This window comes from Hemibagrus wyckioides, linkage group LG07 (genome assembly GCF_019097595.1).
Source record: "Hemibagrus wyckioides isolate EC202008001 linkage group LG07, SWU_Hwy_1.0, whole genome shotgun sequence".
Lineage (NCBI taxonomy): Eukaryota > Metazoa > Chordata > Actinopteri > Siluriformes > Bagridae > Hemibagrus > Hemibagrus wyckioides.
In genome coordinates this window covers 30,708,168-30,735,656 of record NC_080716.1, presented here as the reverse complement: position 1 = coordinate 30,735,656, position 27,489 = coordinate 30,708,168, and the positions used below count along the sequence as shown (strand labels likewise).

Genomic DNA, 27,489 nt, shown 5'->3' with positions numbered 1-27,489 from the left:
TTCAATTTAGTTTATGAAAGATTCAAGAACAATTGTCAAAGAATCAAACAACTTGGACAGTACACTATAACAGCAATATGAACATTATGCTATGACAGACAACCACACACCACAACTGACAATAACAATATTTGAAATAAATTGATTGTTCATATTTCTACTTCATGCACCTGTTAGACGTAAAAATAACTTCTATCCAGTGTGTCGAATATCAAACCAATTATCTACAGTCAAGAGGGGTCATAGTCAGATGATGGGGTGGGGTCTCTCTCTCTCTCTCTCTCTCTCTCTCTCTCTCTCTCTCTCTCTCTCTCTCTCTCTCTCTCTCTCTCTCTCTGTTAGAACACAGGAAGTGGTAAAGTGGCTCAGCTTTAACACACGCCACTGTTCTGTCAGTCAGTCAGTCATTAGAGGGACAGGATGGAGCTCAGTCCACTCTCTGTGATGCTCTGTGAGTAAATGTTCTCTTTGTGTCTTCATTAGAGTGAGTGGTGGGGTATAAAGTTGTTCATCTGCAGTCTGAATGTCCTGAGTGATGATCTTATTGTGTGATTAGGACATTGTGTGTACTTCAGCATGACTGCTCAGGTGGATCAGTGTCTCCAAATCTGTTATGAGAAGGGTTTAGTTTGATGTGTATCTACTCTCAGTAACTATGATAGTTCAACAGGTAAGAGTACAAGTAGAGTGAGTTTAAAACACAGGGTTTAAATCATTTAATGAGAGTAAAGGAGTCTGTATTGTTGGAGTCTGTACCTGATGGTCATCTTCCTGTTTAAAGAAAGGGTTGAATAAAACCATGTTAGCATTAACTAGACTTACAGAGATAATGCCTTTTGTTACTATTATGGTCTGTGCAGAAAAACTCAGTACAGCAGGTTGAGTCTAATACACACTAATACCAAACTAATACATAGTACTTAAAAAAAAGTCACTTATGATTATTTATGTTTCTGTGTAAGAAATAAAAGCAATAATTGTTCAGAAGCAAACACTTCATTAGTCTTGTACAGACAAAGAGCAGTGACCGTTTAGAGGCCTGAGAACAGAGAGCAGCTTGCGGATGTGGTTTATTTCTATTTTCATGTTGTGGTGCAAACGTAGGTGTGAAAAAGGACAGGTGGTGTGAAAATAACCGTGGGAAAGTAATACATAACTTTTCAGTGTGTTCAGAGTGATGAGATCTCTGACCATACCCTCACTAGCCACTTTATTAGGAACACAATTCTATTACCATTACTGGCAATATTATACTAGCTAAATTTAGGCTGCTAACTAAAGTAACTACTGGGGACTCAACCTTTACAAAAAAAAACAAGTAACAAACTGAATTCCTGAATTCCTCCCAACAGAGTTTTAGGCTGATGCTATCCTAAGTCTGTAACCTAGTGAACCAGTGGTGAATGTATTCACTGATAGAGACCTCAAAGCACTTTTGTACGACACTCCAGATAAGGGCGTCTGCTAAACACTATAAATGTAAATGTACATGAGTCTGTATTGTTGGAATCTGTATCTTCTGATGGTGTTTCCTGTATACATAAAGGTTTTAACAAAATCTGTTAGCATTAATTAGACTTACTGAGAAAATGCCTCATAATACCTACATTTCCATTTTTGTTACTGCACACAGAGCAGAGACGTGTTAGAGGCCTGAGAACAGAGAGCAGCTCCCTGTGGTTTATTTCTATTTTCATGTTGTGGTGCACATTCTGTTGAGAAAAATGGAAGAGGTGTGAAAATAACTGTGGGAAAGCAATAAATAACTTATTAGTGGTATTCTGAAGAATAAGATCTCTGACCTTATCACTAGCCACTTTATTAGGAACACTATACTATTACCAATGTGGTTTATTTCCTATTTTAGTGTTGTGGTGTACATTCTGCTGTGAAACAGCACAGAAGGTGTGAGGAAGGATGTGGCAAAGCAATAACTATCTTTTAACTTTAGAACCAATGACAGTATGGGTAAATGTAATTCCTCTGACATCATTGAGTTTTTTTTTAAAGCCAAAAGTTTTCCAAACCCGAATTTTTGATTTTTTTTATTTGTAATGGGATCTAACGTGTGCCAAGAAAGCATTCCTAGACCACCACGAGCAGCCTAAATACATACAGGCAGGTTGGTGTTAGAGTTCATGGTGTTGACACTTGAAGCCGTTCATTTATCAAAGAAACCACTTGAAGTGGCTCAAAGATGTCTTCATTATACTATAGGGATTCAGAGGGAGTTTGAAGGAAATTAAAGGAACACTTTGAAAACACAACAGAGCTCAATGGGGAAAATATCATGCTGGATGTCTATACTGATATGGACTGGGTAATGTGTTAGGAATGAAAGGATACCACATCGTTTGATAGAAATGAAAATCATCAATGAGAGTTGAATTCAAAGACACCCCGAAAATCAAAGTGAAAAAATGATGCAGCAGACTAGAGCAACTGAAAATGGTACTCAGTAGTTTGTATAGCCCCCACATCGGGGCATACTCCTAATGAGACAACGGATTGTGTCCTGGGGTAATGCCTCCCAGATCTGGACCAGGGCATGACTGGTGCAACAAGGTCTTGTCAGATGGACCAAAACACAATGTCCCAGAGGTGTTCTTTTGGATTTCGGTCAGGCGAGCGTGGGTGCCATTCAGTGGTATCAATTCCTTCATCCTCCCAGAACTGCCTGCTCTCACCACTTTAGGCCGGGCATTGTTGTGCACCAGGAGTAACCCAGAACCCACTGCACCAGTGTAGGGTGTGACAATGGGTCCAAGGATTTCATCCCAATCCCTAATAGCAGTCTGGGTGCTATTGTCTAGCCTGTAGAGGTCTGTGGGTCCCTCCATGGATATGCCTCCCCAGCCCATCACTGACCCAAAAGAATGAACGATGTTACAGGCAGCATAACATACTCCATGGCTTCTCCAAACCTTTACAAGTCTGTCACGTGCTCAGGGTGAACCTGTTCTCATCTGTGAAAAGCACAGGGCACCAGTGGTGGACGAGCCAATACTGGTTTGTAATGACAAATGCCAATCGAGCTCCATGCTGCCGGGCAGTGATCACAAGGTCCACTAGGGGACAGCTGGGCCCTGAGGCCACCCTCATGAAGTCTGTTTCTGATTTTCAGAGACATTCACACCAGTGGCCTGCTGGAGGTAATTTTATTGGGCTCTGGCAGTGCTTATCCTGTTCCTCCTTGCACAAAGGAGCAGATACCAGTCCTACTGATGGGCTAAGGACCTTCTATGGCCCTGTCCAGCTCTCCTAGAGTAACTGCCTGTCTCCTGGAATCTCCTCCATGCTCTTGAGACTGTGCTGGGAGACACAGCAAACCTTCTGGCAATGATAAAAACCTGGAGACATGGTTCCAGGTCAACAATCTCCTCCTAATCGTCAGCAAGACTAAGGAGCTGATAGTGCACTTTAGCACAAAGCAGGAGAGGAATTACCAGCCCCTCACCATCGATGGGACCCCAGTGGAGAGAGTGGACAGTTTCTGTTACCTAGGTGTCTACATCACGCAGGACCTGACGTGGTCCTGTCACGTTAACACCCTGGTGAAGAAGGCCCGCCAGCGTCTTTATCATCTCAGACGCCTGAAGGACTTTAAACTGCCCTCAAAGGTGCTAAAGACATTCTACACCTGCACCATTGAGAGCATCCTGACGGGAAGTATCACTGCCTGGTTTGGGAACAGCACCAAACAGGACAGGCAAGCTCTACAGAGGGTGGTGCGATCAGCCGAGCGCACCATCCGCACCAAGCTTCCTGACCTGGACACCATATATAGCAAGCGGTGCTGGACCAAAGCCAGCAAGATTATGAAGGACCTCAGCCATCCCAACAATGGACTCTTCTCTCTGTTAAGGTCAGGGAAACGTTTCCGTTCCTTGAAGGCGAACACAGAGAGAATGAGGGGGAGCTTCTTCCCGCAGGCCATTCGGGCCCTCAACCAGTACACCTAGGATCTGGACTCTCTGGTCTTACCCCCACACAACATAACATAACATTCTACCTCAGCAATATTAGCATGTTGCACATGCTAATATTGCACTACTCTGTACACACAATAACACTCACTGTAGATTCAAGAAGCTTTATTGTCATTTCAACCACATATAGCTGACGCAGTACATAGTGAAATGAAACAACGTTTCTCCAGGGCCTGGTGCTACATAAACATACAACAACAAGTTCAACACAAAACACCACCACAGAGCTAGGACAGAAGTTTGTCTTAGCCACGTAAAGGGCAAAGTGTGCAGCTAGGTGCAAACAGAGCATAGACAAGACAGTGCAAAAGACAATAAATACAAGAAAGACAACACAAAAGAACACAGCACACTTAGCGCTGAAAAAAAAGAAAGGAACATGTGTACTGGAATGTAAGTGAAATAAAAATAGATAAAGTGAAATGATGTAAAAAAAAAAAAAAAAAAAAAAAAAAGTATTGTGCAAAAAATACACAGCAGCGGTTGAGGTAGTGCAAATAGAAATAAACATAAATATAACTATAGCAGCGGATGACAGGTAGAGGTAGTGCAGTAAGTAATGAACAATATAAATTGTGTGTATGTGTCCACACAGTCAAGAGAGAGTGTGTGTACCTTTGTGTGAGAGAGACAGAGAGATTATATACAGTTCAGTCCTGAGTGAGTGTATGTGTGTGTGTGTGTGTGTGTGTGTGTGCGTGTGTGTGAGAGAGTGTAGAACAGTTCAGTCCCGGGTGTTGAAGAACCTGATGGCTTGAGGAAAGAAACCGTTACACAGTCTGGTTGTGAGGGTCCGAATGCTCCGGTACCTCTTTCCAGATGGCAGGAGGGTGAAGAGTGTGTGTGAGGGGTGTGTGGGGTCAGCCACAATGCTGTTGGCTTTGCGGATGCAGCGTGCAGTGTAAATGTCCGTGATAGAGGGGAGAGAGACTCCGATGATCTTCTCAGCTGTCCTCACTATCCGCTGAAGGGTCTTGCGATCCGAGACTGTGCAGTTCCCAAACCAGGCAGTGATGCAGCTGCTCAGGACGCTCTCGATGGTCCCTCTGTAGAACACAGTCAGGATGGGGGAAGGGAGATGGGCTTTCCTCAGCCTCCTCAGGAAATAGAGGCGCTGCTGGGCTTTCTTGGTAATGGAGCTGGTGTTGAGTGACCAGGTGAAGTTCTCCGCCAGATGGACACCAAGGAATTTGATGCTCTTGACGATCTCCACCAAGGAGCCGTCGATGGACAGCGGAGAATGGTCACTCTGTGCTCTCCTGAAGTCAACAACCATCTCTTTGGTCTTGTCGACGTTCAGGGAGAGGTTGTTGGCTCTGCACCAGGCTGTTGGATGTTGCACCTCCTCTCTGTATGCTGACTCGTCGTTCTTGCTGATGAGACCCACCACGGTCGTGTCATTGGCGAACTTGATGTGGTTCAATCTGTGCATTGCTGCACAGTCGTGAGTCAGCAGAGTGAACAGCAATGGACTGAGCACACAGCCCTGAGGAGCTCCAGTGCTCACTGTGGTGGTGCTGGAGATACTGCTCCCGATCTGGACTGACTGGGGTCTCCCAGTCAGGAAATCCAGGATTCAGTTGCAGAGAGAGGTGTTCAGGCCCAGGAGACTCAGCTTCTCAATCAGCTGCTGAGGGATGATTGTGTTGAATGCTGAACTGAAATCTATGAACAGCATTCGAACGTAGGAGTCCTTACAGTCCAGGTGTGTGAGGGCAAGATGGAGGGTTGTGGTGATGGCGTCGTCCGTGGAACGGTTAGGACGATACGCAAACTGCAAGGGGTCCAGCGAGGGTGGTAGCTGTGACTTGATGTGCCTCATGACGAGCCTCTCGAAGCGTTTCATCACGATTGGTGTGAGTGCGACGGGACGGTAGTCATTGAGGCAGGAAATCGTAGACTTCTTTGGCACAGGGACGATGGTCGTTGTCTTGAGGCACGTAGGGATGATGGAGCTGCTCAGCGAGATGTTGAAGATGTCAGTGAAGACATCTGCTAGCTGCTCTGCACACTCCCTGAGAACTCTGCCAGGAATGTTGTCTGGTCCAGCAGACTTCCGTGGGTTAACTCTGCATAGAGTTCTCCTCACATCAGCCGTGGTGAGACAGAGCACTGGGTCATTAGGAGGAGGGATGGTCTTCCTCACTGTTGTGTTGTTCTGTGCCTCAAACCGAGCGTAGAAGTCGTTCAGCGCGTCTGGAAGGGAGGCATCACTGTCACAGGAAGGTGAAGTTGTCCTGTAGTTGGTGATCGCCTGGATGCCCTGCCACATGTGCCGGGAGTCTCTGCTGTTCTGGAAGTGGCCGTGGATTCTCTGGGCGTGTGCTTCACCTCTCTGATGGCTCGGGACAGTGTGGCCCTTGCAATTTTTAAGGCCACCCTGTCCCCTGATCTGAAGGCAGAGTCTCTCGGCTTCAGGAGAGCACGCACTTTCGCAGTCATCCACGGCTTCTGGTTGGAGCGTGTTGTGATGGTCTTGGAGACTGTCACGTCATCGATGCACTTCCCGATGTAGCCGGTCACTGATGCCGTGTACTCCTCCAAGTCAATATAGTCGCCGTTGGTTGCAGCCTCCCTGAACATATTCCAGTCAGTGTACTCAAAACAGTCCTGAAGATCAGAGGTGTCTCCTACTGACCAGGTTTTCTACTGTTTCAGAACCGGTTTAGAGCGTCTGACGAGTGGTCTGTATGCTGGAATCAACATAACAGAGATGTGCTCTGAGTAGCCGAGGTGGGGGAGGGGCTCCGCACGATACGCGCCGGGAATGTTTGAATAAACAACATCCAGTGTGTTCGCCCCTCTCGTAGCAAAGTCCACATACTGATGGAATTTAGGGAGCACTGTTCTGAGATTTGCATGATTGAAATCTCCGGCGATGATTGATAAACAGTCTGTCGGGGTGAGCATTCTGCAGCTCACTAATAGCTCCGTACAGCTCACACAGAGCCTCCTTAGCATTAGCGCTGGGGGGAATGTACACTCCGATAATGAGAGTAGTGGTGAATTCCCGGGGTAAATAAAAAGGTCTGCATCTAACGGTCACAAACTCCACTACCGATGAGCAGTAGTTAGACACAAGCACAGAGTCCTTACACCATTCCGTGTTGATGTAAACACACACACACCGCCCCCGCGAGTCTTACCGCACAGAGCTGCATTCCTGTCGGCACGAAACACGGTTAGCCCGGCTAGCTGAATGGCGGCGTCTGGAAATCTGTCGCTGAGCCACGTCTCCGTGAAAACAAAGACGCAGCAGTCTCTGAACTCATGCCGTGAAGTTCGCTGGAGTCGGATGTAGTCCAGTTTATTATCCAGTGAGCAGACGTTGGACAAGATGATGGAAGGGAGTGCCGGCCGGCTAGGGTTGGTTGTTAGCCTAGCACGGACACCCGCCCGTTTACCGCGCTTCCGCTTCCTCGAACAACGTTTGCGACATCCTCTCTCCTGGCCACCGGCATCAGGCGACACCGAGGACTGATGGCCTGGTCTTCGCAGCAAGCCGAGTTTGCGAAGTTTGCAGAGTACTTACAAGTTAGTAACTGCATGATTTCTGTACCGTAATATCGTCTGGCGGTCGTACACATGAACGCCACTGTCTTTGACGTCCATGCACTTTAAATTTAGCGCTAAAACAAAAAGAATGCACCATTTTGGTTCCGGAGTGGCCGCTGCGTGCTACTGCCGTGCCGCCATCATTCAGTCTTCTTCTCTGTACATCTTTGTGTGTGCACTGCACTGTCACTTTACTCCCTGAAAAACTGGACATTATATTTTGCCTCATATACACTTCTACAATATATTTATATATTTATCTTACATATGCACACTGTACATACTATACTCTTTTGCAACACCATTTCAATGTTGACTTTAGCAGACCTTTTTATCTGCATATATTCATATACTGTATCTTCTGTACATTATAGAGTCTACACATATAGTTATTTATATTGTTTTATTTTTCACATATACTATACATATACTATATTGTACTCTATATATATATACACACACATATATATATATATATATATACATATATATATTTTTTGTGTTTGCTTTTATACTTTTATATTTTTACACTTATATCTGTTACACATTTTCTTTCTTACTCTTTCCTCTTAGACAGTCGTAAAAAGCATTTCACTACATGTCGTACTGTGTATGATTTCGTATGTGACAAATAAAATTTGAATTTGATACGTATTGATCCTGGAGGAGTTGGACTGCCTGTGCAACCTCTGTAGGGTTCAGGTATCACCTCATGCTTCCAGTAGTGACACTGACCATAGCCAAATGCAAAAGTAGTGAAAAACAGTCAGAAAAGATAAGTAGGGAAAAAATATCAGTGGCCTCCACCAGTAAACCATTCCTGTTTTGGGGTCATTTTATTGTTGCCCATCTAGTGCACCTGTTGTTAATTTCATTAACACCAAAGCAGCTGAAACTGATTAACAACCCCCTCTGCTACTTCAGTTTAATTGACTTGATGCTATACTCTGATTATAAAGTGTTCCTGTAATACATATATATATATATATATATATATATATATATGCTCAGCTGAGTGTGGAGAGGCATTGATTTGTATTGGTTCTGTTAAAAAGCATCTAAGTGGTTGAGGGATGGGGGCGTTTCTAGTAGTCTTTGGAAAACTGCCATAGGATCGGCCCAGTGCAAAGCTTTTAGGGTTTTACTAAACAGATGAACACTGTATTTACAGAGGTGGTCATGGAGGTAGTGAAGATCCAGTGTGGGGTGATGTGCCAGGTAAATATTGGGTGTTTTGTTACCTGTGCCAGGTAAATATTGGGTGTTTTGTTACCTGTGCCAGGTAAATATTGGGTGTTTTTTTACCTATGCCAGGTAAATATTGGTTATGTAGGTTATTTGGCATTCCAGCACATCCACATGAAATGTCTGTATTCACTCTTTGTATGGTCCTAGGATAGAAGTCTGTACTGGGTATGATGGTGGACATAACTATTTTTGGTGCTGGGGAGGTGTGTGTTGTTTTCATGGCCTCCCATGTCCTGATTCTGCCATTCGCTCTTGTGTGCTCAGGTCATTCATCTCCACATGAATGAGGATCTGGCTGGGTTTACCCAGATTTTCCTTGTTTAGTTGTTGTAAGGCACTGTCTGTTTTTTGCAACCAGATATTTAATGTATTATGGCTAGGAAGAAACTGCTTTTCATTGATTAACTTGCCGTTTGAATAAATGAAAATGAACACGTCTACATATTATTTTCTTGCTCTTGTGGGTGTTCTGGGGTCTTTTCTGTGTTGTCTGTGGTTCTGAGGTTGTTGCAGTGTTGGACTCAGGTGTCAGAGTGTGGGTTGCTGGTGTCTGGGTGGTGGGTGGTCTGGGCTGTTTGCAGGTGAGTGTAAGACTCACTGTTTTTAGCCTTTGTATTTCTCCTTGTTTTTGAGAAACAGTTCCTCTCTGACACCACACACACACACACACACACACTCACTACACACACCACACACACACACTCACTACACACACACACACACACACACACTCACTACACACACCACACACACACACTCACTACACACACACACACACACACACACACACACTCACTACACACACACACACAAGCACAAAATGTTCTGTAAGAACATTAGTGTAATAATCCTCTTTATTGTAGTAGTTTTTTTTTTTCATTTATTATTAAGAGAGGATAAAATGTATTTCCCACAGATGGTAGTTTAGATTTCCTGAATAAAATTTAATCTTGTGGTTTCTGTGTCTTAAATGTGCTGTTTTTATTATTGAATATTTTCCATATTTACATCCTGTTTCTGTTCCCTTTTTAGTGCTGATTTTACTTATACCAGTGGCCCAGGCTCAAGGTGATTTATATATAGTTTATTCTATAATTTCACTGCATATATAATTTGTTTTGGGGCTGCAAAAGTTTGCACAATTTGTTCCTAGTATAGTAATGAACTTTATATAGCTTTAACCAAGAAAATTCACATTTAAAAAGTTAAATTTAAAGCACATGCATCAGTGAAACCTTTCATAAAGGAAAATACTGTTATTATATTATATTATATTATATTATATTATATTATATTATATTATATTATATTATATTATATTATAAGAATATGAAGACCAACAAAACATCAGATGTGAACAAATAGTTTTACGCTGCCTCAAATGCTTTAAAATATTAAATATAAAACAGCACAAGTTTAATGACAGCAGCACAAGAGAGCAACTGACATCACTAGTGCTAAATAAAATGCTCCATGATGCCCCTGATTTCTTAATATTAAGCAGGTTACACATATCAGTATCAACAAGTAACAAAAACATGTACTCATACTCACTCTAAACATGATATTAGTAGTGTAGACTTGGGAATGACTTTATGTAAGGTTTATTAATAACAGAATGTTTTATAGGGAGTCCTAAAGCTGTGGTGTCCATAACGCCTGATACACATGTGTTCATTGGAGAGAGTGTTTCTGTCAGATGTGACATACAGGGAGGAGGAGACACTCAGGGGACTTACAGCTGGAAGAAAAATAATAAAGTAGTCTCAGAGGCGGGGGATGTTTTCTACACAGATGACACACAGAAGGAGTTTAGTTTCTGGTCTGTTAAAGTCTCTGACAGTGGTACCTACACCTGCAGTATAAAGGGGAGAGACTCTCAGATCTCAGAGATCAGTGATGCTGTTACACTGACTGTATCAGGTGAGTCTGTGCGTGTTTTTATTTTTTTATTTACGATGTTAACATTATGTGTTCAGATTTTCTTAGAAGGTAATTTAATAATAATTCAAGGCAATGGAATTATAAGGTTTTATCTGAGAATGTTGTAATTTTGAGCGATCTGGATTATCAGGATCATCCACATCAGTCTCTGTCTCATCACCTGAGGTAGAAATCCCTCACAGCATTTATATACAAGTCTCATTATCTTTATTATCATTATCTCTTCACTTGACTGATGTCTGTTCACACTAACACTGCTGGGGAAATAATCCCTGATTCACTTCTGTTCTGTTGGATATATTTCTAGTTATTAATATCTTTGTATTTCTTTGCTGTCATCTGTATAAAATGTGTAAGGACTCCTCCCAGTGTTAATGCACAGGAGTATCACATGTCAGATTTGATATATAATATAATTTTATATAATTGTACTTAATGTACTTGAACTGATATGAATACAAACACATTTAATCTTCACTAAAAAGCCAGGCTGATCATACATTCACGATCCTCCTTCTTGGACTGAAATTAAAATGTTGAAAGTAATAAAGGAAAGTAAAGTCTAGATTATGTTCAGCTACAGATTGCCTCTAGATTCTGGAAAAAGTCATGGCTTTAATGTATGAAACAAGGTTTTTTTTTTGTTTGTTTTTTTGTTTTTATTTTTAAGAAAATGCAGACATATTCAGATGTTTGTTCAGGATTTGTGCAGGATTCATAAAATAACCTAATAATAATCTAATTTAATAATCTAAAATCAGCACACAGAGTAGAAAGGTATTTAGGGTACAAAGCATTTTCTTTATTCACATTATTCTTTTCATATGTCGTGTAGAAATGTGTGATTTATTTATGAATAAAAGATGTACTTTTTTCATTATTTACCTGAAAATAAGACAAGTGAAATATTGTGATAAAATCCCTCTAACAATTTCACCTGATTTAATTAAAACATACAAGATAAACTGAGGTATAGTGTCAGGAATACATTTATCAAATTAGAAAGAAATTATAAATAAAAGTGTAATTAAGAATATGCAAATATGCTCTTTCTTTCCTTCTCTCTCTCTCTCTCTCTCTCTCTCTCTCTTGTTTTCTTTCTTTCCTTCTCTCTCTCTCTCTCTCTCTCTCTCTCTCTTGCTTTCTTTCTTTCCTTCTCTCTCTCTCTCTCTTGCTTTCTTTCTTTCCTTCTCTCTCTCTCTCTCTCTCTCTCTCTCTCTCTCTCTTGCTTTCTTTCTTTCCTTCTCTCTCTCTCTCTCTCTCTTGCTTTCTTTCTTTCTTTCCTTCTTTCTCTCTCTCTCTCTCTGCGCATGCGCGGCGGAGAGGCGAGTGTGGCGTGTGGAGCGCGTGAGAGCGGTTGGCGTTTTGCCAGTTTTTTCGGCACTAAAGTGCAGTTCTTTTCCGTTTAAAATCTCGGAATATTAATATACTTATTGTGTGAGTGTGAGCGAGTGTGTGCGGACAATAGCTGTGTGTGTGTGTGTGTGTGTGTGTGTGTGTGTGCGCGCGCGCGCGCGTGTGTGTGTGCAGGTGTGTGTGAGTAGCGTGTCGGTGAAGCGTGGTTATGGCGGATCCGACCGCGAGGTTGTGTGAGAGTTTGACTCGCCGGCACGGTGTCCGTGTTGTGTGTCCGGCACGGTGTCCGTGTTGTGTGTCCGGTGAGTGTTGAAGAATGTTGTTTAGCAGTCGGTAACGTGGTGGGGCATGAGAACATTGTCTCTGCCTCCAGAATGAATAGTGCCATTGTGGTGTTTCTGAATAATGTTGAGAAAGTAAGAAATCTGATTCAGAAAGGCATCATTGTTAATAATGAGCAAATACTGGTTTCTCCCCTCAGTTCCCCAGCTAAGAAAGTCTTGTTGTCCAACGTCCCTCCTTTTATTTCAGATGAAGCTATCTGTAAAGAACTGTCTCGGTACGGGCGAATTGTCTCCCCCATTAAGAGAATCCCTCTTGGCTGTAAGTCCCCACTGGTTAAACACTTGGTTTCTTTTAGAAGAATGGTCTTCATGGTTTTTAAAGGTGGTGTGGAAGAGCTGAATGCCGTTTTTAAATTCAGAGTTGAAGGCTTTGACTACAATCTGTTTGTTTCTTCTGATACAGATATTAAGTGTTTTAAATGTGGAAAAACTGGTCATCTTGCTCGGGCCTGCCCTTAGAGGCAGAGTGACCCCGGTGTTTCTGAGCGACCGGGGCAGGACGCAGCTCAGTCGGCTGGGGTCGTTCCCCCTGCGGCTATAGTTCGGCCGGCTGCTGAGGGCCCCGGAGCTGCTGCTGCACCAGACCCGAAAGAGAGTGAGCCCCAAGCCCAGCCTGCAACCCAGAAGCCCACTGGAGCTGCAACAGCCCCGGAAAAGCCATGCTCAGCTCAACCGGACCGGGAGAAGCCGTGCTCCACTGAGAAGAGCTCAGTGGGTTCTGGAGCAGTGCTGGAGCTGCCTGCGCTGGCAGAGGCAGGCACGGAGGTGCAGAGCGAACGCCCGGAAACAACGGACACTACACCAGTGCAGGGGGACGGGGGAGACGTGGATATGGTGGATGAGCCCGTCTTTAAAGTGCCGAATAAAAGGAAAAAGCAAGGTAAGGGACGGGGAAAAAAGCAGGCAAAGAAGGACACAAAGATGGGGGAACGAGAATCAGACAGTGATGACTGCATGTCAGACTCTGTTTTAATGTTCGATTCCCAGGAGGAACAGGTTAATGTTGTGTACAGCGCTGATGATATTAGAGTTTTTAAGGAACACCAAATGGCAGAAAAATGTAGCATTGGAAGAGTTTTTCCCGAACCGTAAGCAGTTTATTCACGACGTGAAGTTCTTCAGAAGAGAAGGTGCATTCATTGATGTTGAAATTTTCCGTCTGAAGAAACTGATCACAAGAGTGAATAAGGAAAACTCTGATGATGACTAATGTGGTGTTTTTTTATGGTAGAGTGGTTTTTACCCTCTGTTTAATTTTATTTATTTTATTTATTTTTATGAAAGGAGTTAATATTGCGAGTTTAAATATTAATGGGGCAAGAGAGCAAATCAAGAGAGCTAAACTGTATGAAGTTTTAAAGCAGAAGCACATTGACGTTGCCATGCTGCAAGAAACCCACAGCGACACCAGCAATGCTGCTGATTGGGTGAAGGAGTGGGATGGGTTGGTGATTTTAAGCCATAACACAACGCTCAGTGGTGGAGTCGCCTTGCTCTTTGCTCGCAGTTTTATTCCTTGTTCTTATTCAGTTGAAGAATTTTTAAATGGGAGGCTTTTAAAAGTGAAAACTTTTTATGAGAATGAGGTTTTAGTTTTTATTTGTGTGTACACTCCCACCAGTGCAGTGGAGAGGATGATGTTTTTAGATACTCTGAACAATGTCATTGCTGACTGCAACACTGCAGAAATTTTAATTCTGGGTGGTGATTTTAACTGTACTACAGATATTTTAGACCGGAACCACACAGAACCTCACATGGCTTCCCGTAAGCGTCTGTGGGAGATGGTGGAGGCCCACGAGTTGAGCGACATATGGAGAACTTTTCATAAGAACAAGAGACAGTACACGTGGGCCCATGCCATAGATAACACACTCTCCCTGGTGAGATTAGATCGTTTTTATGGTTTTAAGCATCAGCTGACGTTTTTTACAAAGTGTTTTACTGTTCCAGTAGGTATCTCTGACCACAGTATGGTACAGTGTACTATTACTAAAGAGAAGGTTAAACCTAGGAGTGCCTACTGGCATTTTAACACTGCTCTTTTAGAAGATGCTAATTTCAGGGAGTCTTTTATTTTTTTATGGATTTGTTTTAAACATGAGAAGGCAGCTTTTAGTTCACTTCAGCTGTGGTGGGATGTGACAAAAGCACAAGTCAAAGTATTTTGTCAACAGTACACTCTCAATGTCACAAGAGACATTGTTAGATCTCTGAAAGCTCTGGAGATAGAAATAGTGGAGCTCCAGCGTTTGGAGGCCACTGGAAATCGAGGGCATATTGAAGCCCTCAAATGTAAAAAATCCAAAATGAACGACCTGTTAGACATTACAGCACAGGGGGCGCTGGTCCGCTCACGCTTTAAAAGCGCTGCTGAGATGGATGCTCCTTCAAAGTTCTTTTTCAGTTTAGAGCAGAAGAATGGACAGAAAAGATTTATACATGCTGTGCAAACAGAATCAGGGGATCTCGTATCTGAGCCCACTGAAATTCGCCAGCAGACAGTAAGCTTCTACTCGAAGCTGTACAGCAGTGAGTGGTCAGGGGCACAAGCGGTGGAGGACAGCTTCCTCATGGACCTGCCAAAGCTCTCTGAGCAAGCGGTGAGAGAGCTAGACAGGGAGCTGACGCTGGAGGAGGTTCATGAGGCTCTCCAGGGGATGGAGAATGGACGGGCGTCAGGTATAGACGGTCTCCCTGTCGAGTTCTACAAGGCATTCTGGGCCATCATAGGGCAGGACGTGCTAGATGTCCTACGGGACAGCGTACGGAGAGGTGAACTCCCGTTGAGCTGCAGGAGGGCCGTCCTGACCCTGCTACCGAAGAAGGGAGACCTGACCCACCTGAAAAACTGGTGCCCGGTCTCACTACTGTGCACTGACTGCAAGCTGCTCTCAAAAGCATTAGCCTCGAGACTGACTAAGGTAATGGAGCAGCTCATTCACCAGGACCAGACGTACTGTGTGCCTGATAGGTCCATATTCGATAATGTGTATCTAATTCGTGACATTTTGGACGTCTCTAGGCTATTGGGCTTAAAGACTGGTCTGATTTCTCTAGATCAGGAAAAGGCTTTTGACCGGGTTGAACATGAATATTTGTGGAAGGTGCTGGAAGCCTTCGGGTTCAACCCAGGTTTTATAGCCATGATCAAGGTGTTGTACAGTAACATTGAGAGTGTACTGAAGGTTAACGGTGGTTTATGTGCTCCTTTTAGAGTGTACAGAGGGATCAGGCAGGGCTGTTCCCTCTCTGGAATGTTGTACTCTCTAGCTATTGAACCTCTTTTAAATAAGTTAAGAAATAATCTCTCTGGTTTTAATATGCCACATGCTAATGCCTCAATATGTTTATCAGCTTATGCAGATGATCTGGTAGTGATGATAAACACACAAAATGATGTCAATGTTTTAACTGATATTTTAAATGACTTTCAAATTTTATCCTCCGCCAAGGTTAACTGGTCTAAAAGTGAAGCCATTTTAGTTGGGGAGTGGGAAGGTGGGCAACCGTCACTACCAGGAGGCTTAGCGTGGAAAAGAGGTGGTTTTAAATACTTGGGTGTCTACCTGGGGAACAATGAGTTTTTAAGTAAAAACTGGGAAGGTTCTGTAGAGCACGTGAAGGGCAGACTGAGCAGGTGGAAGTGGCTGGTTCCAAAGATGTCCTACAGGGGGAGAACGCTGGTCATCAACAACCTCGCCGCGTCATCCCTCTGGCACAAGCTGGCATGCGTGGATCCGCCGCCGAACCTGCTGCCAAACATCCAGGCCCTGCTGGTGGACTTCTTCTGGGACGGTCTACACTGGATTCCACAGAGTGTGCTTCATCTGCCGATGGAGGAAGGAGGACAGGGGCTGGTCCAGCTGTCCAGCAGAGCCGCAGCCTTCCGCCTCCAGTTCATCCAGAGACTCCTCACTGGACCCGGAGACTTAGTATGGAGAGCAGCAGCCAGTGGACTACTACGCACAGTTCAAGGACTGGGGCTGGACAGAGCGTTGTTTTTAATGGACACAAAAATGCTGGACATTTCTGGACTACCAGCCTTTTACCGTGGATTTTTTAAAATTTGGAACTGTTTTAAGAAACAAAACAAGGGCTGTAGAACGCTACACTGGCTGCTGGAGGAACCTCTGGTGTATGGCGGGAGACTGGACATCTCCAGTGTGACCGTCCCTGCACTGTCCAGAACTCTCATCTCCTCAGGGATTATAACGCTCCGGGAGCTTGTGAACATCGCGGGGTCGGACTTGTCGAGGGCAGAGGACCTGGCAGCGCGTATGGGACTGCGGTCCCTGCGTGTTGTCAATCAGCTCCTACACCGCTGGAAATCTGCATTGACATCAGAGGAGCGTGTTCAGCTAATGGACTATTCACACACAGAGACTGGTCCTACAGAGGACGAACCCTTTCCCCAGCTGAACATCGCTCCTGACCTCGACGGGTGTGCGGGCCCCCTCCTGGAGTGCCGGGGTGAAGGGGACATGGACTTTGGGTCAGTGTCGGGGAAGCTGCTCTACAGAGCGTGTGTAAAGGTTTTAAACAAGAAAAAGCTGAGTGGGAGGGTGGACACCCCATGGAGAAGTGTACATGGTTTTAATGATGATTTTAAACCAGAGTGGACGCACTGTATAAACCACCGTTAACTAAAAAAGCTGCCGACCTCCAATGGAGGATTTTACACTGTATTATCTCTGTGAACTCTTTTATTTCTGTTTTAAATCCTGATATTGCACATGATTGTCCTTTTTGTTCACAGAGAGAAACAGTTTTTCATGCTTTTATTCACTGCTCCAGATTACTTCCACTGTTTGTGTTTTTACTTTTCAGTGTTTTATTTTTGGTTTTAAGTACGTCAGAAAACACCGGTTCAGGTGCCAACTGATCAATTTTATATTTGGTCAGGCCAAAATGGCAATATACCTGAGCCGGAAAAACCAAATTGCACAAAGCACTGACTGACGCCATAAAAATTCTGAAAAGGCTGACGAAATCTAGAATTTCAATTGATTTTAATTTTTATAAAAGTATGAATGACTTGGATATGTTTAAATGTGTGTGGTGTTGTGATAATGTGTTGTGTTCTGTTGCAGAAAGGAAACTTAACTTTGCAGCAGAACTAAACTAATCACTCATATTTAAAATAATTTATTGACATTTATTTTAATACGTATTTATTTATTTACTTATTTGTTTGTCACTGTGACTTTTACATGTGACTTGTGTAAATAAAGATGCATAAAAAAAGTCTCTCTCTCTTTCTCTCTCTTTTGCTTTCTTTCTTTCTTTCCTTCTCTCTCTCTCTCTCTCTCTTGCTTTCTTTCTTTCTTTCTCTCTCTCTTGCTTTCTTTCTTTCTTTCCTTCTCTCTCTCTCTTTCTTTCTTTCTTTCTTTCTTTCTTTCTTTCTTTCTTTCTTTCCTTCCTTCCTTCCTTCCTTCCTTCCTTCCTTCCTTCCTTCCTTCCTTCCTTCCTTCCTTCCTTCCTTCCTTCTCTCTCTCTCTCTCTCTCTCTCTCTCTCTCTCTCTCTCGCTTTCTTTCTCTCTCTCTTGCTTTCTTTCTCTCTCGCTTGCTTTCTTTCCTTCTCTCTCTCTCTCGCTTGCTTTCTTTCTTTCTTTCCTTCTCTCTCTCTCTCGCTCTCTCTCTCACACACACACACACCTGTGTGAACAAACTTACTGTATATTGTTCATTACTTATTGCACTACCTCAACCCTGTTAATATTTCATCCACTGCTATATTTATGTTTATTCTATTTGCACTACCTCAACCGCTGCTACTGCATTTTTGCACAATGCGTGTTGGCAGGCCGCTATATATATACAGTGTTGGGAGTAACTATAGTTACATGTAACGGCGTTACGTAACTTAATTACAAAATAAATGTAACAGTAACTCCTTACAGTTACTTCGAAAAATATGTAATTAAATTAGTTACTTATGAAAATGTTAAAGATTACAAATAGAGTTACATCTGAATATTTTCTTTAAAAAAAGTAGTATATGTTGAATAAATAGTAATTTGTTGTAACAGTTCAGGGCAACATTAGTTTGCCGGCTGTTAAAATGCTTTCAGCATGAAAGGCTTCAATGTTGAACCTGAGGAAGCATCTGCAGGTATGGACCCTAGCCTTTCTTTATTTTATAATATGTTTAAAATGTAAAATTTTTGTCATTATTGTGAGTGCACAGAAATAAATACAGACCCTTTAGTTTGGAATGATATATTACTCGTTTCTGTATAATAAAAAGTGACGGAGTGGTCAGTTGATTTACTGAAGCTGCTCTGTGGAAAAAATCCACTAAAACGCGCCTGCGCATTCATCGAGCCCATAGTGTACTCAAGACCTGTATTGATAACATTCACAACAAATTAGCTAGACTGCTAGCCATGGGCATCGCTAGGCCATTTTAAAGCTCCCCTAACATTTCTACTCAGCCCTCTAAAATTCTGCGATTGTCCATAAACTGTAAATGTATGTTTTTTTTTTCCAAGGTATTGTTACTTGCCAGTGGGCCATAGTACATGACACATGCTGTCTAATGTACCTTAAGTGTGACTACCTCCTGATCTTCTCTGTAAGACACAGTGACAGTGAATCTACTGCTTATGTTGTAAAGTGAAAAGCAGCTCTGACTCCTTCATCATTTCATACCAACAGCAAAACCCACACCGACTGTGAGAGTGAATCCTCAGAGCTCCGTCTACACTGGAGACACCGTCACTCTGAGCTGTGAGCTGCAGCAGGAGACTGGATGGGAGTTTTACTGGTACATAAATAATCTGTTACAGAATCTGAACAGTGAACAAGAGAACACACTTAAAGTGACAGTCGATTATGCAGGAGAAACAGAGTACAAGTGTATCGTATACAGGGGAAACTATTACACAAAGATCAGTGATCCTGTCAATATTATAGTGAGAGGTATGTCATCATTTTCATCACATGTGTTAGAAGGGTAATAAAAAATATTGCTTAATTAATGTAATTCCTTGTTATTCCAGAATGTTTAAAATAATTGTGAAATACATATGTTTAAAAGTATTTGTCATTTGTTGCTGGTGAGATCCAATGCTAAACATTTTCATTAACAAATAAAAAAACTGAGGTAAAGCTTTAACTTTCTGTTTTCTGACATGTAAAAACTCTTCAGGACAAAGGAGTTTATGTTTTGCAGTTCTACTGTAACATGAAAGCTGCATTTTTTATGTATTTATTGAAAGAGTGTGTAAAAAAGGTAGCTTAGGGGGAAAAGACTTATAATGTGAGAACTGTCACAGGAATTTGTGACACATCCCCACCAGACTCTACACATACATTTAGAATGATTTAGTGGTGTTTTTGTTTCTAAATAAATTCTCATTTTATTACAGTCTAAACCCAACATACTATATTGAATAGAATAATAACTTCTTATCTCCACAATCTGTTGTAAAGTCTTAAGGGTTAAGCAGAAATTTACTGTAATTAATAAAATAGAATTTTACACAAAACCTGCCCCATGCTGTATTCTTAATTATAATTTTTCATTTCAGTTAACTTTATGAATCCTACACTGTCCAGTAGTGTTTAATTGGATCTAGATGTTGTGTTGTGTGGTTTTATACACCATGATGCCAAATTCATCATAACAATTTAGATGCTCTATTATTCTACAGCAAGACCTAAACCAGTGGCATCCATAAATCCTGATAATCAGGTGTTCAGTGGAGAGACCGTCACTCTGAGATGTGACATACAGGATGAAAGTGTCTCTAGCTGGCAGTACAGCTGGTATAAAGATGCTTCACACAGTCCTGTCAGTAGTGGACAGGTGTACAGAATCAGTGGTGTTGAAGTGACCCACACAGGTAAATACACCTGTAGAGGAGCAGAGAGAGGAGGTTCACGCTCCTCACACTCCAGTGATGCTGTTACACTGACTGTATCAGGTGAGTCTGTGAGGATTTCTGGGGACACATGAAAATGTGCAAATAGATATTCATGAAAAGTTATATTAAATAAATGTATAAGTGTATTAAATAAATCTGGAAAGAAAATTGTTTTGTATTTCCTGTGTAACAGAGAGACCATGGGCAGTACTGAGGGTATCTCCACAGAGCTGGCTGACTGAAGGAGAGTCAGTGACTCTAAGCTGTGAGGTGACAGACTCCTCTACAGACTGGACATTCAGCTGGTACACAGTTGTTCCCTACAGAGACGGCTTAACTGGAATAAATAATAATGGTGGCTATAGCATGTATGTGGAGCTCCTCTCAGACAGCAGCAGAGGATCTGGAGGCAAATACACTCTCAGTCCTGCTGCTCTTAAACACACAGGAGTTTATATGTGCAGAGGAGAGAGAGGAGAACCAGCCCTTCACTCACAGTACAGCAATCCACTATGGATCTCTGGTGAGGAAAATTAACTGTTGTGTTGAAGTATAGAATAGAAAAGTGTGAATGTAAGATCAGATCAATGCAGCATGTTCATATGTATATAGTCCTAAGTGCTAGTAGAGGATCATTGTCATGATGTTCCTTGTGTTCCTCTGTATATTGTGATTTCTCCACCCCTTGTTATGGGGTAATTTTTCTTGGTAACGTACAAAAAAAAAGTCAATTTACAGCAAATTCCTTGTGTTCTTATTATTGTGCATGTTCCCACTTTAGTTTTTTTTTTTAAATTCTGTGTTTAAGGTGAATCTCCTCCAGTCTCTCTGATCATCAATCCCAGCAGAACTCAACACTTTACTGATGACTCTCTCTCACTGAGCTGTGAGGACCAGAGTAACTCTACTGGATGGACAGTGAGACGATACACACACAGTGAGAGAGTGTTAGATTGTTCACACTGGGGATCAGTTACAGGATCTACATGTAACATCAGCTTCCTCTCCACATCCTACACTGGAGTTTACTGGTGTGAGTCTGAATCTGGAGAAAACAGTAATCCTGTCCACATCACAGTGCATGGTGAGTCTTCATGGAGTGTGTTTAATGTTAAAGGAAAAGGGAAAGGTTTCATTACAGAATATTCAGAACTCTCAACTTACATCTAAAAAAACTGTTCAGAAAGACAGAGGTTTTTTTTCAGTACATTACCTGTAATTTTTATAATTCTGTACTGATACAAACATAATTCAGTTGAATGTTTTCTCATGAGCTAGTGTAGGCAGTTTTCTGCAGACTTGAATTAAATATCTGCAGACTCCACAGGTTTAAGGGTTTTAAGGTATTTACAGATAAATTAGAGAACTTTTATTTATTATCTACAGACACATCATAGTGTGTGGATTTCCTTGTTTGTGATTTTCTGTGTTCTAGATGGTGATGTGATCCTGGAGAGTCCTGTCCATCCTGTGACTGAGGGACATCCTCTGACTCTACGCTGTTTATATCACAACCCAAATCCCTCAAACCTCCGAGCTGATTTCTATAAAGGTGGATCAGTTCTCCAGAACCAGACTACAGGAGAGATGATCATCCAAACTGTCTCAAAGTCAGATGAAGGTTTCTACCACTGTAAACACCCAGAGAGAGGAGAGTCACCCCAAAGCTGGATCTCAGTCAGACGTGAGAAATCATTTAAATATTAATTTAAATACAACTGTGATTTAATGAGTTCAACCTAGCTTTTGTAAGTTTCTGTAAAATATATTATATTCGACTTGAGCACACAGGTACTGTACTGTAGGTATTGTACTGCAGATTGAACTAAAACATACAAACAGTTCAGTATTGATAAAACATGATTATTATAATAATTATTATTTTATTCTGCTTCAGGTCCATCAGGTGTAGAAGCTCCATTCTCAGTGCTCATGCTGATCTGTAGTGTGGTGACGGTCTCTCCGTATCTGCTGGTGACCATCATTCTGCTGCTCATATGTTACAGAGCTCGAGGTAAGAACTCTTTCAGTACGTCTCTACACTTCACATAACGAGCATCATGACTTTAAGCATCTGAAAAGCATTTGACTCACTCTTCTCATTTTAAAAGCAGAATTTTGTTTTTTTTTCTTTCATAAAAAACGAATAAATTTTGATATGAAAGAAATGACTTTTTAAATTTCTTTAACAGCTCACACTGATGAAGAGAGAATTGAGAATGCAGTCAACGTTCATCTATAAAAAGAGGATATATTTACTGGAAAAATAATTCAGAATTTCTTGTTCTTTATGGTTTTGTGTGGATTTTAAAATAATTCTGATTTCTCATTTTAATGTCCTGCTGTTATTTTCTCAGCATCTTAGACACCCTCACTGTTCTGAATGGATTTGTTTAGCTAAAGCCTGTAAACCTCCTCATGAGGTGAAAGTGATCATGTGTGTAGTGTTCAATAAGCCCTACATCCAGCTTTGTATGCAATATAAAAACAAGTTTATTGACGGTCATCTGAAATATGGTGCTGAACTAATATTGTGTTTTGTGTTTTCTCAGTATTAGTTCTACTTCTACTGTATTTGTACTGCTGTGTTTTATTTTATTTCTCTATGAGATTTTCTCGAGTTAAATAATGAGGAGTAGACGTTTTTGGAGAGATTTTGTTCTATTTATAGACCAAGGAGTAGACATCTCAGTTAGACACTGATGTTAGATTTGTGTGACTTTTCAGCTGTGTGAACTTTAATTGTAGTTGTTTGAGGAGATTTATGAATGAAATGTTTGATCAATTAAATAAATACATCATTATCAGTTCACTGCTGCTATATTGTTGTCTTTTCATTGTCTCATAATGTTTCTTGTCTCCTGCTGTAACATTGGAATTTCCTCCGTGGGATTAATAAAGTTTTATCAGATAACTCGATCCTGCAGTATTATTCAGTGTCAGTAGAGGATCTCAGTGCAGTAAAGGTCAGGAGTAAATGAGGAATCAAACAGAAGTGTTGTTACTCTTTCTGCATGTCTACACACTGGTACACTGATGTACAGGACTAACACAACACTGAAAACCAATCAGGAAATCAACATTACAGCCAATCAAAAGCTACTTATGAAGTGAAGTACATGGTTTCAGTGTAAAACTCTGCTAGACAACATCATCATAAGTGCATTTCTTCCCAGTCCTGGCAGAGGGAGTAAGACAGTCAGGGTTAGAGGTTTGTAAATCAAGCTTAGACCTAAATCAGTGTTGTATATGAGCACTAACACGCTCTACAGAACTGGGGTGAATTGTTGCTAGGTGTCTGCAGTGAAGAACATCACACACTTCTTCAAGGGGAAAACTGTAACATGAAAATAGTTTCTTGTATATTTTACTGTATTAATTAACATTAAATCCTGTTTGTTACTCTGAGACCATGCTACACCGACAGCAGCCAGCAGAGGGCAGCAGTGGTGCACACAGTGATAGCAGGAGAACAAATTACAGACTTCTCCAGGATGATGAACCTGGATTTCCTGAACCTGTCCAGCAGTATACTTAAGACCAGACTTTGACACAGCCCTTTGCTGCACCTTTGTAGAGGAGTGACAGATATATATAACTATATATAAAAGAGAATAATATACACCTTCCAAACAGAGAAACCACAAGCAATAAAAGCAGGAACAAGCCTGTAACTAGTACTTCCGGACATCTTTCAAAATAAAAGTTCTGCAGTTCTGGGGTTTCACTCTGTAATTGAGTCCACAATGAAACAGTATGTAGTAGTTACAGTATCATTTGTGTACGAGATTTTAAAATTCATTTCTCATGGAAAAGAAAAAAAATCAGCTGGCTGTTAGACATCATTAGTGTGTGTTATGAAGGAAAATGTGATATTCAGTGAGAAAACTATTTGTGGGCTCAACTAAAGCTCATCATGTTTTGTTCCCTATATCAGATTACATTTAAAACTATTCTACAACAAATCACATGATAGATATCAGGTCTAATAAAACATTACAGGGATTTAAGGAAAGTCTCACATGTAGTGATGTTTCATCCATGATCCAATCATTCTCCTTCACTTCCATGTACTGACTCATTATTTTATTCTCTTAAGTCTCGACTGTGTAAAACACATGACTGCTTCAGCAGATTGTTCCTGCTTTTTAAAGACTGCATTATCGTGCAGGATGTGAAGGAGCAAATCACTGGTTGGATGTATTGAAGAATCCGCCCCTTACTAGTCAGGATTAAAACCATACAGCAGTTACCACTAGAGGGAGTCAAAGACATTTTAGTTTCACTTTTCAATCACTGACCCCCACATACTGAGGTACTGTAGCCTTCCTGTCAGCTCCAAGCAGTCTGACCATTCTCCTCTGACCTCTCTCACCAACAAGGCTTTCTTTTTGTTTGTGTAATCTATACAGACTGGTGTGTGTGTGTGTTACTGCATGAGTGTATGCATTGTGCTGCTGCTACATGATTGGCAGACTTTGATAATTGCACCAATAAATATATAATAATAAATAAAGTACACAGTGAGAAATTAATGTACATTTAGATAATGTTACATTTTTAGATAAAAATTACATGACTTAGTTTCTTAATATGAAATTATACATAAATATAATACAGTAAGAAGGATATATTGAGTATGAATGTGTTCAGTTATGTGAAATGTAATTGCTGTAACAGTTTTTATTTGATCGTCCAATAGGAAGTTTCTCCTGTTATGATGGATCTGTTATGAGCCAATCAGAAAAGATTTGTGTAGTGAAGAGACTGGTGTGAGAATAATGTGCTCCAGAACTGTGTAGAGTGTTGAAAAGTGCTGAAATGAGTTAAAATAAGGATTTCTTTGAGAATATTTCCATGTATCCAGTTACTAAACCATAAGTAAAGACTTTAGACTCGTTGTTACGAGCGGACGTCATTAACTGGGACTCCAGGTCACTGGTGTTTAGTCAAGTAGCTTTTATTGTCATTTGAAGCACATACAGCTGGTACAGTACACAGTAACATGAAACAACGTTCCTCCAGGACCATGGTGCTACATAAAACACACAACTACAGGAGACAACACAGAACTAAGTTCACTACACAGACCTACACAGTACTACATAAAGTGCATGTGTGTAAACAGTGCAAGACAGTACAGTACAGTACAATAACTGACCAGGGACAGCGCAGCACTGACCACTACACAGTTTTGTAATGAATAAAGTGCAATAGTAAAATGCTGTGGATGTAAACACAATACACAGTTAACAGAAAAACAGATCATTGTGTTTTATTGTTGTAGCAGCAGTCTAAAAAGAAATGTGGGAAAATTGTGAAGGGAGTGTAATGATGTACAGTTCAGCAAGTGTGTGTGTGTGTGAGAGTGTGTGTGTGTGTGTGTGTGAAAACTGAAAGTTACCTCACACTGCAGTGAATAACAATTAATAAATAAACTCCAATCCCTCTCTCACTGCTGCATGATTAAGGAGATCTGAAGCATGTTGTTTGATCGTCTCCTCGGCTGTGTCTTTGCTCCATTTCATTACTGCAGCTGCAAGAGAGGAAAAAGAAACAATTCTATATAGACCATTTCATAAATGTAAACAATAACAAACACATAATAACGGCACATTCACCTATTTCAAACGTAATTATTTTCTGTGTTCAGAAATGTCTCTGAAGGTGAGGTGAAGTTTGTTGCCATGTTGCTGTGAACTCTATGGGGCTATTAGCGATCTGCAGAATGCTGACCCCGACGGTCTGTTTATTATCGCCGGAGAAGTCTCAAATCAGTACTCTCTCTAAATTCTATGGACATGTGGACTTAACACGCTGGATCTTGTTTACACAAACATTCCTGGCACGTCCCATGTGGAGCCCCGCCCCCCACCTCGGCTACTCAGACCACATCTATGTGATGTTGATTCCAGCATACAGACCGCTGGTCAGACGCTCTAAACCGGTTCTGAAACAGTAGAAAACCTGGTCAGCAGGAGTCACCTCTGCTCTTCAGGACTGTTTTGAGTTCACTGACTGGAATATGTTCAGGGAGGCTGCAACCAACGGCTACTCTATCTACTTGGAGGAGAACACGGCATCAGTGACCGGCTACATCGACAAGTGTATTGATGACATGACCGTCTCCAAGACCATCACCACACACTCCAACCAGAAGCCGTGGATGACCGCAAAGGTGCTGCTGAAGTCTACAGACTCCGCCTTCAGATCAGGGGACAAGACGGCCTTAAAAACAGCAAGGGCCAAACTGTCCCGAGTCACAAAAGAGGCAAAGAGCGCATGTCCAGAGAATCCATGACCACTATAAGGACAGTGGAGATACCCAGCACATGTGGCAGGACATACAGGTGATCACCAACTACAAGACAACATCACCTGTCTGTGACTCCTCAACACCCACAACTGATCTGTACTGAACACACACACACACACTCACACACTCTCTCTCTCTCACACACACGGTTCTCCTGTTACTGGTTTATTTGAAGACTTTTCCTCAAATCCACCGTGAAAACTAAACACAGTAACAACAAAACACAACAAACACATTATCTTGACACACAGTGAAAGCGTGAGGAACAGAAGCAATGGCAGTTTACAGACAGAAAATACAGACAAATAAACAAATACCTCGTTGGCTGCATGCTGTGAGAAAGGGAAATAGTCTTTAAATCTTCTTTATGATAGTTTAAGTTCTTTTTATGACTAGAATAAACTTTTATCAGAGCATCCATAATGTCCGTGCTTACCGCTAACTTTCTTCACTAAAAACCCTCCCGCTAAATCAGCATCTGCACGAGACCCGGAACCGAGGCTTCAAAATAAAAGTCCCGCAACATACAACAAACAAAACAATCTATAAAGATACAAATAACAAACACAGCTTAACTTCAATTACAAAAGTGATTTTACAAAAATGTAAACAAAATATATAAACAATATAAAGGCATCATATACACATCATTTGACGCCATATAAACGGCCTCACGCCGATGTTTTTGAATGTGTGCAAAAGATAACCGGAAACCTTCACGAACCAAAGACGTCACTTCCATAAACCCAATAATAACCGTTTAAATAGTCTCTATGTGTAAAGACACCTGTATTCATACACCAAGTCCACATATTAGTATAAAATATCAAGGTTTGAATCCCTTGTACACAACTGTACTCTAACCT

The 27,489-nt window shown here is 41.6% G+C and overlaps 1 protein-coding gene across 1 annotated transcript; it reads left to right on the top strand.

Annotated features, from left to right (window-relative positions):
* Positions 1-8,851: 8,851 nt before the first annotated feature.
* LOC131356307 (carcinoembryonic antigen-related cell adhesion molecule 5-like) lies at positions 8,852-22,672 on the top strand. Its single transcript, XM_058395209.1, has 8 exons — positions 8,852-8,858; positions 10,422-10,715; positions 19,097-19,364; positions 20,099-20,367; positions 21,116-21,391; positions 21,743-21,991; positions 22,205-22,321; positions 22,665-22,672. Exons 1-8 carry the CDS (start codon positions 8,852-8,854, stop codon positions 22,670-22,672), a joined length of 1,488 nt encoding a protein of 495 aa, XP_058251192.1.
* Positions 22,673-27,489: the final 4,817 nt, after the last annotated feature.